Source organism: Erythrolamprus reginae, chromosome Z, assembly GCF_031021105.1.
Source record: "Erythrolamprus reginae isolate rEryReg1 chromosome Z, rEryReg1.hap1, whole genome shotgun sequence".
In the NCBI taxonomy this organism is placed as follows: Eukaryota; Metazoa; Chordata; class Lepidosauria; order Squamata; family Dipsadidae; genus Erythrolamprus; species Erythrolamprus reginae.
The window spans coordinates 96,129,989-96,144,893 of record NC_091963.1 but is presented as its reverse complement, the minus strand read 5'-3'; the positions used below and the strand labels follow the sequence as shown (position 1 = coordinate 96,144,893).

Below are 14,905 nucleotides of genomic sequence, written 5' to 3'. Positions count from 1 at the left end.
ATATCAGACAGCTGGTATCAAGAGATCCAACTTTTTTAGATATTATCTGTTCCTAACCTGGGACTGTAAGTGTCAAATCTGTTCTTTGGGCATACATCCAGTCCATGTATCATCATTTATTCCATCCTAGAAATAGTAAAATCTACTTCATTTTTTTGTATTTGCAATTTTCTTAGTGCTTCAATATTGATAACTTGAAATAATTATATATATTCCCATAGTCTTAAGAGTTGCCTCACTTGATCTGTCATGTGTTGAAGAAATTAGGTGACAAGAACGTAGGGATATATTATATAATCTGGACATTAGAAATAATTACTAATAATTATCTTTATGATTATGTGAAGGATTCTAAGTAGATACAGAAATACACACATTAAAGTTCTGTAGGTAGGTAGTTCCATGCTGTAGGTAGTTGTTCCATACTTGTGGGGAAAGGAATACATGGCAAAATGGGCAGAATGGGGAAGCTTACATTGTATAAGCCTACCATTCAAACAATAGGACTTTAAAACATTTAAGTGACATTTCTCAGAATTAAAATTACAATATAGAACTAGATACATCTGATTTTATCTGAACTTTTTATTGCACTATAGATAGGGATAGAAGTAGGAATATCTGATTTTATAATTGAATGTTGAATGGTATTAGAGTTAATACCATTATTTTGATGATATAAATTTGTAATATTAAGTGCCCTGCTGGATTGGTCCCCTGACCTATGCAATCCAGGAGTCTGTTTCACAATAGCCAACCAAGTGTGCAAGGCTGCAACTGTAAAATCTCTTGTTATTTTAAAGTTTGTTTAAAATCTAACCTGTTGTTATATATCTCAATCTCTAAGTCATTATTATATGATTTCTAACGTAAAAAGTTCTTCTTTTTCTCTCTCACAGCCGTATTCCACTATATGTATACAAAGCAAACATTTGGAATTTCTATATTTTATGTTGTTTTAAACAATGGCTTTTGAATAATATAAAGACTGTCATATGTGAGGAGAGTGTAACCTATGAATTTTGAGATGGAGTCACTGTTCTTAAACCAAGAGCTTTAGAAGTAAAAGACAATATTTTATACCAGCATCCTTCAATTTCCATACACATAAATATTTTTTTTTGAAAATGAAAGGAAGCTGTTCTCATAAATGGATAAATGTTTAATTGTTTGAAAGAAATCCTAAACTATTGCTTGGCTGTTTCAGAATTACAAAACGCCAGTGCTCTGTGAAGGACAACCAAGTTACAAAAAGGTGGAGGTTTTAAGGCCATTCTAGGAATATAGGTAAGAGTCTGGTTAGGAAGTGATTTAGGAATAGGAAAGGAAGCTGGGAAAGGATAACATTCAGGAATAAGCTGTAGGAAGGAGAGCACTTACATTCATTTTCCTCCGACAGCGAGATAAGTTGAGAAGGAGTGACACCTTTAGTTCCCGGAAAGTTTTTAGATCTTCTCCAAACCCTTCTCGGGGAAACTTCTTCAAAGCATACTGATACCGTTGGGCAGCTTCTTTCACTTTCCCTTTCTAATAAAATGTTAAACAGTAAATGTACCATTCAGGTTTTTTTAATCTGACTGTTGTAAAAGTTATAGATCAAGAAACTGAATGTGCCTATAAAAGGTTCTAAAAATAAACAAGGAATATCAGTTATTCCCTTTAAGATAATATTTTTTTTTCAATTTGGTGATCATTAATAGAAGTTCTGTACTTACAAACAATTCAGATTATTTTTCTGCATATCTTTATATTTCTTGCCTTATTGGAGAATCAAAGAGATACTTTTTGTTGGATGAATAAACATTATTGCATATTGAGAAAGTATTATGTAAGGAAGTAAGGAAAATAAGGAAGAAAAAGCAATAACTCCCAATAATTTTCATTATTTAACACATACTTTACTCTAACCAAAATCATGTGTCTAACAGACCTGTAAAATTGCCTAATTATATCTTCTGGCCTATGATTTAAGATGCAGTGGATGTTCTCTTGTTATACAGTTTTCAATTATGAAATTTTCATTTGTTTTTCACAAAAAGGTGAACTAATTTAACAGGCAAATGGATTAACAGAGAAAAAGCAACAGCTATTATTTCTGTGGAGAAAATGGAATATTGGACACTTACCATGAAGAATATTTTTTGTTTGATGTACTACATCTTCGTACTGGACTATGATTTTCCTGCAGTTCATAAATGGCAAGATTCCTTACCCAAGATCTTTATCAAATCATTCTCTTAATAAAATTTAATGAAAGTTCAATTCCACAGCTAGATTTAAATACAGGAAAGGAGGCCAGGGTGATATAAAAAAGGACTAATATATAACTACAGTTAGTCCTTGAGTTATAACCATTAGTTTAGCAACCGCTCAAAGTTATGACGGTGCTGAAAAAAATGACTTACGATTTGTCCTTGCACTTATGACCACTGTAGCATCTCCGCAGTTAAGAGATTGTGATTCAGCCAGCATGTATTACAACAATTGCAGCACCCAAGGGACATATGATTCACAACCTTCCTAACCATCTTCTGGCAAGAAAACTCAATGGGGGAACTGCATTTGCTTAATGACCACATGATTAACTTAATGATAATAGAAAAAAGGTCATAAAATCAGATGTGTTCATATGATAATTCATTTAAAGCAATGGATAATTTAGCAACTCAGGTTCTTCTGGCAAGAAAACTCAATGGGGGAACTGTATTTGCTTAATGACCACATGATTAACTTAATGATAATAGAAAAAAGGTCATAAAATCAGATGTGTTCATATGATAATTCATTTAAAGCAATGGATAATTTAGCAACTCAGGTTCCAATCCTAAATCGAGGACTATCTGTGGTAAAGAAGCAAATCTCTTTGAATTATTTGTAGTACAATATGGAATAATTAGTTAGCTAACATGAGGTACATGCAATGGTTCTCATAAGAAAATGGAATATTATCCATGCTAGTGAGAAATACTGGGACAGAAAGAAGGTAAACTGAACTCCTCATATGTTCTAGGAAAAACGTCAATAATGAGGATTTTTTTAAAAAAAAACCCATGAAAATGATTAGGGAAATGTTATAGTAGATCAATGAGAAATAAAAAACGTAAATAAGTAGGTCACAAGGATTTAGGAGAAAACCATTATGAATAAGGGCAGAGCATAAGATTTTTCTAACTCTTTCCTGATGATTGATGGGAGGCAATCTAAATGCTTTATTTGAATGTTTTCTTTATAGCATTCTAGATCAGGATTGAAAGCATCTTCTAAACTGTATTTCTTAAAAGTTATGTTTTCTGGACCCTCTTTCAATTTTAAAAATTACAGAGAAAGAGCCCCAAAGAGCTTTTGTTTGTATCAGTTATATTTATCAATATGCACCTTATAAAAAATTAAAACTGATACATTCAATAAAATATTAAATCCATTAGATATTAATATAAATACAATATTTTTCATGAAAATCTATATATTTCTAACAAATGAAAAATAATATTATGTAAAATATAAGAATTGTAAACTTTCTATGAGGTTCTTATTTCCCTGTACATTTGTTTGTTTGTCTGTACATTTGTTTATTTGTTTGTTTGCTTTACTGAGGTGCAGCAGTGTATCATTTAATCATTTTTGCAATCAAATGAAGTGAAAGATCTTACCCACAGTTTCCAAATGGCCAAATAAACTGTGGGTGAAACTCTTAAACCTTAAATAACTGCAAAAACCCTAAAACAGTATGCTACTAGAGGGTGTTCTTTCTCCAAAAAACATGGAGAAAAGCAGAAAGCTTGTGGGGAAAAATAGTAATTAAAAAATAATTTTCTTTTTAGTTTTGAACTTGTAATGCTCTATTTACAAGGCAAGCATGCTAACCATTATTAGAGCATTCATAGTAAAAGCAGTTTGTAAAAAGAATTAGAAATAAAATATGATAATAGGTTTTCTATTACTTCAAAATGGCTGAATGATTTTAGAAGTAATTCAATGGTGCTTACAGAGAAATGGCCTAAAAACAGAAATAATTATAGAATGATTCTAATTTTCATAACTTTATTACAATAGGACAACAAACAGCCTAAAGTCATTCACGCCGCTTCAGTCTCGCTCTTCTTAATGTAAATATTATATTCTTCTCCTAAGAACTTTAAATATGATTATGATTAAAAAGATTTCACCTGCACTGGCAATAAAAGATTAGTGCTAATAAGATTTTTAGTGTTTATTAGCTAGCTTGAAATAATGGTTGTGATGGGAATCTGGTTTATTTAATTGTGAGACGTATTTACTAAATTACAGATTTAAACAATGTAATAAAATATCTTATCAACAGCATTTTTAAGAAGGAACAATGAAATCAAATTGATTAAGAATTCTATACTGAAAATATATTTGGTGTATTTTAGAAACAAATTTATCCCCTAAGAGAGACTGTTCTCTAATCTCGAGGTCACAATTGAAAAGTATCTCTTTCTTAATCCTCACCAGGAAGCATCTTGTCAAAAGAAGAAATCAGAAGATTGTAGCAATAAAGTCTACAGAAACGGAGCAACATTCTCAGGCATTAATTATTAATTATTAAGACTCCAGGCTAACAGAGTTTAAAGGACAAAATCAGAAACTTAATCATAGAAACAAACTGAGAATTAGTCAGACTGAGATCAAATTCATACAATATGGTATTTCTTGCAAATGCGAACAAGATTCTCACAGTGCCATTCCAGGCTAACTGAGGTTTCTACAAGCAGGTCTACAGAATAATAATAAAGCCTGAAAATTATAAAAGGATGAATAATTATAGCACTGATTTTTTTCCCCAGGAAAAGAACACAAGAAAATATTAATCACTGTTGTTTAAAATATGATTATTGTTTGCACATAACAAAAAGCGATAAATTAAAATTTCAGTGAGAATTTAATAGTCTGATATTTATGATTTAATTATGGTTAGATATAAAAACTATTATATATGTGCATAACTTCAGCCTGAACCGTATGTAACTTGGGTTGAATTTTATTTTTTTCATAAATAAAATGTATTCCAATCTTAATTTTCAGAATAAAGAAAACTACCTGAGTCCCAGAAAGCTATTTCAGGTATTAGAGCATTCAAACACTCTCTTTTGCTCAGATTGGACAATATATCACAGAGTGACTGTCATAGATAGCACAGACGATTAAAAGATCCTTTACATTTTATCAAAGAATGTATTTTGTCCCAGTGATCACAGAAAATTGTATGGGTCATCAAATCTGCAAATACAGTATTTAGCTGGTGTCAAATGGACGATGGCAAAAGTGGCAAAAATGATCATGATGGTGATAATGATGATGATGTGTTTAACTATATAAAACATATATTCTTTTAAATTTAGGCTATAAATATATCTTTTTAGCTTTGTAATTAGGGAATTGTAGTTTATTTAACAGTTCGAAATATTGTCTGAACTGACTACATTATGAATTAAAATGAACTGATTACATTATGAATTAAAATTTCTGAAGATTTATGGTATATATTTTCATTGCTCTATAAACAAAGAATGATAAATGTTTCTTGTTTTAACACAAAAGCTCAATTATTAAATATAAAATCACAGCTTCCATCTTACCTTGTAAAACATGTCTCCTTCCTCCATCAATTTGCTCAACAGGATGACCATGATGTCTGGTTTGGAAGTGGCCATTGCCCATGTTGCTGGACCTGTAGTGTACAGGATGCATGATGGGTAAAAAACTCATACAATGCAAAAGGTGGCAGTGGAAGAAAGCTAAATGGGAAAAACATCCTGGGCAGATAATTTCTGATGGAGAGAACAACTTGTTACAATCAATTCAAGGAACAACTTTGTCCCAGCAAAAAAGTTGGCTTTATAGATGTAAGTGAACAAAATATATACTTTGCAATATTATAATTAAATTAATTTGAGAACAAGTCATAAATACTTAAGTCATTTTCAAAGAGAGAATATTCACTTGGTAGTATTACCAAGAAAACATTATAGAAAAATTAGTGCAAGTGTAATATTAAATAGAATTAAAATTAATATCTATATAATTGTACATAAGGAGCCGGGGTGGCGCAGCAGGTAGAGTGCTGTACTGCAGGCCACTGAAGCTGACTGGTAGATCTGAAAGTCAGCAGTTCAAATCTCATCACCGGCTCAAGGTTGACTCAGCCTTCCATCCTTCCGAGGTGGGTAAAATGAGAACCCAGATTGTGGGGGCAATAGGCTGGCTCTGTTAAAAAGTGCTATTGCTAACATGTTGGAAGCCGCCTTGATTCTAAGGAGAAGGGCGGCATAAAAATTGAATAAATAAATAAATAAAATAAATTAATTAATTAACTGAAGTGCAATGCAAAATCTGATACATATATATAACTGAAATTTTCTGTGTCAATATTTGTGTCACAATGTAAAAAATCTTTTAAAACTTCAGTGTTTCTGAAAAAAAATTTTTTTTATCTAAATTCTTATCTGTCAAAGTGATTCTTCTGATGCAGTTCAAAATATTGGTCTTCAAAAACAAAAACAATAAACAAAGAAATCATTTCAGAATGAGTTTTTCCTTCAGTAAATTATCAGCTTCTGAAGTTCTTATCATCATAGAAAAGTATTTCAGAAGATTCAATGAAAACAAATTTATAGTGTTTTACTTATTTTAAAGTGAGTGTAGTTTTGCATTCAAGTTATTCTCTGCAGCAGTAGGGGAAAAATATTTAAGTAAGAAAAATTAAAAGTGGGGAATGGAATACAGGCAGGCAAAACTGTAGAAGAGAAAAGACAGAGCTGTTAGACCACCAAGTTTGAGGATGACAGCAGTGAAATATACCTCTTGGACGACTTGGTAGTGTCTGACAGCCTTTGGGGGATGTGGGTGGTGGTGGTAAAGATAAGAGGAAAAAACAAAATTGTGGGAAAGGGAGGAAAAATGGATGAAGTTGAATTTTAAAAAAAGGAAAAAGCAGCAGTGAGAGGCAGGCAGCAAAGCAGCAGCAAATTTTGTGATGCAAGAATTAAGAGACAAAGGCATATGCAGATAATGCTCAAATCTAGAATCATCTAAGAGTAGGATAGGCAGCATACCAGCATAACATAGCTATTTAGGTTTTCATTTTTAGACAAGGACCTTTCTTTAGTTTGTTAAGAGCTAAATATTGATTTCACTAATGCAAACATCACATATGGAAATGCTGAGTATCTGCATATTGAAACTGGCTATGCCTATATCACAGGAATATACTGTGTTTTCATATTCAAGAAAGGTATGAAAGATTGGTTATTCCCTTTGTGTCCTTCCTACCTATCTTGGCTCCTTTCTTCAAAAGAGTAACTACAACAGAAGTATTGCGGCAGCCCACTGCCCTATCGAGGGGGCGCATCCCACTGTAATCCACATGCTCAATCATGGCACCATGATCCACCAGGAACTGAACCTATAAATAAACAAACAAATAACTGAGTCAGCATCATCCAGAAACAATCAATATTGTTATGTGATTAAATTTGAGGTTTCAGATTCATAGAATGCTGGTTATCCTCTTTAAAGCCTTACACAATATAAGGCTAGATTTTGAACTGCTTTTGGTAGCTGTTTCTGCCCATCTTAACAGATCCATTAGGATGGATGTGCTCCTGGTGTTATTAATAAAACATTAATGCCTTGAAGAAAACATGTCTTCTTTGTAAAGATGCCTGCCTGGTGAAACATTTTCCCTATATAGCCAGATGGCCTGATGTTGTTGACTTTCTGGAAAGCTGAAAAACCTGGCTTTTCCCACAAATATTAAGGCTAGCTTGGTAGTGGTGTGTCACATATAGGTCATTGTATGTAAGGTTGAGGATAAAATGTGAGGTGTCTTGGCTTTTGTATTTATTAGATTTCTTTGTATATACGTTGTTTTTATCATTTGTAAACTATATTTCTATAGTTAGGTTCAACTACTGTGTATCACTAAGATTGATGTCTTTTTTGATATCAATTGGACACGCCAAACCAGTTTGTTCCAAATGGCTCAGAAAGCTTGAATTTACAATGATTGAAGTATTGTAGGAGTCATGAAGGCTTATTGCTGACAATGTAACTTCATGCTGGTTCCTGTTCTTTAGCCCTTCAATTCAATGTTGAAGTTGACATTTAAAGGGCATATAAGCTGTTCAATACTGACCATTTATGTAGTCTGAGAAGACAATTAGTAGCCCAATTAACTTTACATATTAAATCAAATATGAAAGATTGACAAATGTGTCATAGGTTTCAATTACCTTTTACATTTTATAAGATGCAGCTGAAAATATTGGATTACATAGTTCATTTTTCCCATGCTACGAACTATGGAATGAAGAATGGGGCATGCCATTTACTTGCTAGTTTCAGTTTATGCTACTACAAATTGACATTATTTGAGGGGAAGTGGAGAGGTACTAATATTATGGCAGTATCTATGTCATATGAATAAAGTGACTCTGACAAAGAAATGAAATTAATTATTATCTCTTATAGAATAATAAACAAAGAAACAAGCAATAAAAATAGTCAGAACTTACCACCTCTGCATCTCCATAAAAAGCTGCTAAATCCAATGGAGTACGCCCATTTTTGTCAGCATGGTCTGTAGCAGCTCCACTCTCTACCAAAGCTCGCACAACTGAAAGATGGCCTTTTAGGCAAGCCCAGCTAAGAGCAGTTAGTCCTTCTTTGTCCATTAAGGAAATTGAGGAGCCTAGAGGGAAAAGGCAAAACTGCTTACGTGCTCACATAAGGTTAAATGATTTTACACCTCATTCTTGTAGCAATCTCTTATAAAGGTTTGGTCTTATAATATTTTAGGAATGTATGTACTGTATCTATTTTACAAGAAATATTGCTTATATTAGCTTGATAGAAGCTGTAGAGAAAAAATAGCTGGCTGGAGTACCTTGTACAGTATTTTATGGTCAAATAATGGCTTCACAACTTTTTTACTGTATGTCAAAACAAAATTCCAATGCATTATTCTGTGTTTTTGCTCATTCTTTAAGAATGGGACAAAGTTATCTGTTGGTTAGTTCTACCATCTAATCTTAAATTCTCCAGAAGCATCTCAGTTAAAACATTCTTGTATTACAACAAAAAGCAAAATGGGCCTGGTGGATAAAAGAGAAGAATATAACCATTTAACAAAACATAGAGACCAAGAGATTAAAAATGAGATCTAAAACATATTGCCACACAGATGATAATTTCCCCCTCTGGATAAGAGGGGGAACTGGGCAACTCAGGAATAGGAAGGCTTTAGCAGCAAAAGTTAAATAACCTATTATGGTTCACCGGTCCTTCCCTGCATCCCAAATCTTGCCAACTGTAATTTCCAACATATAATATCATCAAAACTCAACCTTGACAAGACGGAGTGACTGTGGGTTCTGCCTCCCAATGACAATTCCATCTGTCTGTCCATTACCCTGGGGGGGGGGATTATTGACCCCCTCAGAGAGGGTCCAGAACTTGGGCGTCCTCCTTGATACACAACTGACATTAGAACATCACCTTTCAGCTGTGGCAAGGAGGGCGTTTGCCTAGGTTCGCCTGGTACACCAGTTGCGGCCCTATTTGAACAGGGAGTCTTTGTTCACAGTTCATCATCTCGAGGTTCGACTACTGCAATGCTCTCTACATGGGGCTACCTTTGAAAAGTGTTCGGAAACTTCAGATTGTGCAGAATGCGACCGCACGAGCTATCATGGGCTTCCCTAGGTACGCCCATGTTTCGCCAACACTCCGCGGCTTGCATTGGTTGCCAAGCAGTTTCCGGTCACAATTCAAAGTGTTGGTAATGACCTATAAAGCCCTATGTGGCATCGGACCATAATACCTATGGAATTGCCTTCTGCCACACGAATCCCAGCGGCCAATTAGGTTCCACAGAGTTGGCCTTCTCCAGGTCCCGTCGATTAAACAATGTCATCTGGTGGGACCTAGGGGAAGATCCTTCTCTGTGGCGGCCCCAGCCCTCTGGAATCAACTCCCCCCCGAGATTCAAATTGCCCCCACCCTCCTCACCTTCCGCAAGATGTTGAAGACAAATCTATGCCACCAAACATGGGGGGATTAATTTCCCCCCTCACCTTTTCTGATTTAAACACTTGAGATTGGTGTCTGTTTTAGAATTGCTAGTTTTTAACAATACGGGCTTTTAAATATAGTTTATATTGGATTTGTATTCTATTGTATTTTATTGTTGCTGTGAACTGCTCCGAGTCCTCGGAGACAGGCGTCATACAAATCTAATAAATTGTTCCACATATGAAAATGTTGGTGTACTCTATGTATAATTGTATATTTGCTTAAACAGAAATCTGAAATCAGGTTCATCTATTGACTTCCTTGTTGCCCAAAATAATCTCTGCTCAGGTTGCTTAATTGGTCATCCAGTGTATGTTGAAATGCCCCTCTCGTTGGTATTGATGACTTCAACCTTCATACCTTACAGAGTGGGTTGGGAAGAGCTAAATGTTTCATGGCCACCATAATTATATGATTTGTTCCAGGAAACCCAAGGCAAGACACACTTAAATTATTATATCTAGACTTTATCAGAGCCTTGGAGCTGTAAATATGGACGACATTATAACTAGCCCTGTGCCATGATTATATAATTCCTCAATCCTGGTAATAATAGTTTATTAAATTTATAGGGACACTTAATTGAAATGGCTAAAGGCTGATGAGATTGACTGCTGCTCATGATCTCTGTGAGGTAAACCGGCAGATTACAAAGGTAGATCTCAGGTGCCTTATGAATCCAGATCGATTCTGGAAATGCCTGGTGAGTGTGATTTTACAGTATACATAACTGTATTTTCTAAACAACTTGAGGCTATGGGAAATTATTTTTGAGTGCCTTCCTTCTGTGTACCAATTTGAGTGGCTGCTGTGCTTATTGCAGACTTTAGGCAGATGAAATAACAACAACAGCAACCCCCAAAAACACAACCCAACCCACCTGGAATGCTGGTTTGGAAACAAGAGAAGTGAAAAGGGGGGAAATTCAACTCTGAGCCTACAGTTTTAGCACTTTCCCCTACTTATTGCATCAATGAGGTGCTGTTCAATTGTCTTGTTTAAGCTAGCAAGCACCCTTTCTGAGCAGAGATCATGTGTAGCTTTTGTTGGCACAATACTTTGCTGATAAAAGTAAATCAAAGTCACCAACCTTTGACTCTTGGAGGCAGTAGAGTTCATGTAATGGCTAGAAAAAAACTGTGGTGTATTACCTGGAATTCAGTTTTGTCTGTGGACTCCAAGGAAGCAGGGTTGTCTCTCGTATTCTTCAGCTACTATTGGCTTGGATTCACATAGTATTTCTCCTGAGGTTTTTTGGCGGGGTGGGGGGTGGAGAGTGTGTGTATTTGTGTGTGTGTGTGTGTGTGTATATATATATATATATATATATATATATATATATATATATATATATATATACACACACACAAATACACACACTCTATATATATATATATATATATATATATATATATATATATATATATATATATATATATATATATATATACACGGAGGGCTGGTTCTAGGTCATTGTCAATGCTTTGTTTTGGTAAGGGATATTTCCTACATATTTAAAAGAGGCTCTCCCAAAATTCAACTACTCTTGGAAATTATTCTTGTCTCTTTTGTAGACAAGAAACAGATACCATATGTTCACCACCGCTGTCCTATATCAAGGGATCTGCCATATAGAACAGCCTCCCCTCTGACATCTGGAAATCTGGTTAAGCTTCTTAGACTTTGAAGGTATATGCTTTTTTTCTTCAAGGGGAGATGATGTTAGTGTGAACTTGTATTTTTGCTTTGTTTTTATTTTGTTAGTAGTTCCGTGAGGTGCTTCAGCTACTTTTAAGTTTGATATTACCTTACAGTTATTTGATAGGGTAACTTTATGGGGGGGGAGGGGAAGCTGCCCACAGTTACCTGATTAATGGGCACCGTATAGATTAGGGAGAAATAGAGATGGATAGAAAGATCTTTATCCCACAGAAGATTAATAAAATAATGCAGGATGATTTTACATTCTTTCTTGTAAAATCTAAGACTGGAAAGCCACAGAGGCTCCTGACTTTTAATACAAATTATTAATGATAATCTAACCTCCCGGATAACAATATTCAGCAAGGGTGGTCTAGTATGTTTTGTAAATTAAATTGTTGAATTTTTTTAAAAAAATATCTAAAATATTTCCAAATCATAAAACCTTTGGCTGAAAATAAGGCAGTTACCAACTGCAATGAAAATAGTTTGGCCTCAGTTGACCCTATGATATCTTTATTCTATTGCACATGAGTGATGTAGTACAGAATCAAAGAATGAACAAAATTATTTATAAAAATTAGAAGATTTGCATTCTGGAATATTTGATCTTAATCTTACAATTTTTCAACACTAACCTTGTCCCAATAAGAACTCCACAGTGCCCAAATGCCCCTCTGAAGATGCCATCATCAGAGGAGTCCGACCTTGTTTATCTGCCATATTAACATCTGCACCATGGGTGAGCAAGAGATCGACAATCTGAAAACACATAAAGAATACTCTGGGTACAAACCTTCTAGATAAATATCGTATCAGAAGTATCATGGATTCTTCTGCTAAGAATGGCAATCTTTTGTATTTATTTATTTATTGTATTTATATGCCACCCAATTCCTGAAGGTCTCTGGCTAGCTTACAGACAAAAAACATTAAAAACATCTTAAAATGAGCACTGCACCATCCTGAACATTATTAAATGCTTCCCAACTGAAACACAGAAAGACTAAACAATTCAAAATAAATTTCGAAATGATAGTTACTAGGAACTACCAGAATCTACAGCCCAGAGTGTCAGCTTCTTCCGAATTGTAGAAGGATGTATTAAGCAATTAAGTTCAAGAATGTAGGTGAAGAGCAATTTGGGGGTGGGTGGGTGGGATTTCTAGTGGGTGAGGTTTGTAAATGTTAAAATGTTTTTTAAATTGTTGTGGTTTATTGCTGATTAGAGATTTTTGTGATTGATGTTCAGGTTTAATTTAAATATCTTTTCATTAGCTGGATTCTCTTGAAACCCCTCACTCCCCAATTCTTCTCCACTGAAATTTCTTTGTTTAGATTTATGACCCTTTTACATTTCAGAAGATAGCTTATCATACTGACTAACTTTCTATATTGACTTTGGCAGCCCCCCCCCCCCCTAATACCTTACCATCTTTGTTTTATTATCATGTAGCATTGGAACTTTTAATTGCAAGGACAATCACTGAAAGAACAGTTATTTTACCAACACATAAGAATTACTTTTTTGCTTTTGATTCTTTCTATATATAAAAAAAATTAAAGTGAAACTTATCTTGATTTTAAATACAAATCTAATTGTTTTAAAATAATCTGTATTCCTAATAATGTTATTAATTTTGATTTACTTGTCTCTGAATATTACTATTTTGTTTAATTATTTAAATATATTTTGTTTCAATCAGCGTACCCTATTTTCAAGTAGATAACTTTTTCTAATATTGTTTCTTCAACCATATAAGGAAGCTTCAATATAAAGATTTATGAAACTATATTTACGTTACTTGTTTCTTTCAAGTTTTCTTACTATTTAATAAGCTTATTGGTCTTGTTTTAACTTATCACAGTATTAATATTTTTATTTGTAAAGTGAACTGTTGAAAAAGAAACATTAGCATAGTAAAGACTTAATAGTATTATACTTTTTTGAGAAATTTAAAATGACTATTGTGCTGATATATGTTTTGCCAAATGTAATTGTACATTAATTGTACATTATTAATTTGGTAATATATTGTGTACTATTTTGTATGCTTTGATCTAATATACATTTCCCAATTTGTTTTATTATTTTTTCAACTATAAAAGAGTTCCAATATAGAGAATATTATGAATGGCAATCAAATGTAATATTATGTGTGAATTAATTGTTTAATATTTGTTAAAAATAATATTGTGCTGGTTCTTTTGTTTTTCTCATACATTGGCTATTATATATTTTTATTTATTTGTTAGATTTGTATGTCGCCCCTCTCCGGAGACTCGGAGCGGCTCACAACACAAAACACGGTACAAATCTAACGATAAAAACAAATTTATTTTGTTTTAAATATATGATGTTTAAAACAATTTTGTTTTAAATATCAATGAATTTTATGTTGTTTTAATATTGCCTACATTTAACATTTTAAATTTTGTTTTAATTTAATAAATAGAAATTCTGGGCATAGAATAAAGTATTATTTTCGCCAAATGAGTAGGAATAATAAGGAAGAAGAATCCAAGATGGAGGAAATGCAGTTTGATTCCCCCATACTTTTCTTTCATTGGAAAGAATTTCTGTTTTTACAACACATTTGTGAACTTTTTACATAAGAGAAATAGAGACCATCACTCAGACTGCACATCAAATTGATACATGTAATTTACATTATCTGGAATGGCGGTCCTCAGCCTTTGCGATTTGGTGGCCTAGCTGGGAGAGAGGATTCAGGCCATGTGTCAGGCTAGTTTTCACACATGAACAGATCAACTTGCACAGGTTGAGCTGCGTGCATGTATGTATGTATGCATGCATGCATGCATGCATGTATGTATGTGTGTGTGTATTTATTTATTTATTTATTTATTTATTTATTTATTTATGTATGTACACACCTGCTCATTGTTTGCAGAAGTTGAGTTGTGAGCATGCACGCACCAGTCCACCACTCAGATAGCCTGGTTGTAAACAGACCACAGCTGGGCCGTGGTCAGAGGTTGGAGATGCCTAATCTATAGGTCCACCAGGATAAAATGTGCCAGAGTGGATGTGAGGGTTTTGACTGAATATATGAAATATCAAATCCAGATTCTGGTAAACACAGTG

General features: G+C 33.8%; 1 protein-coding gene across 1 annotated transcript in view; it reads right to left on the bottom strand.

Moving 5' to 3' along the window:
• TANC2 (tetratricopeptide repeat, ankyrin repeat and coiled-coil containing 2) overlaps nucleotides 1-14,905 on the bottom strand; it is a 257,730-nt gene that overhangs the window by 15,468 nt on the left and 227,357 nt on the right. Inside the window, exons 21-25 of the mRNA XM_070729274.1 lie at nucleotides 12,435-12,558; nucleotides 8,538-8,713; nucleotides 7,294-7,426; nucleotides 5,601-5,692; nucleotides 1,381-1,527 (exon numbers count right to left, since the gene is read on the bottom strand). Coding sequence (XP_070585375.1) covers nucleotides 1,381-1,527; nucleotides 5,601-5,692; nucleotides 7,294-7,426; nucleotides 8,538-8,713; nucleotides 12,435-12,558 — 672 coding nt within the window. The remainder of the gene's footprint in view (nucleotides 1-1,380; nucleotides 1,528-5,600; nucleotides 5,693-7,293; nucleotides 7,427-8,537; nucleotides 8,714-12,434; nucleotides 12,559-14,905) is intronic.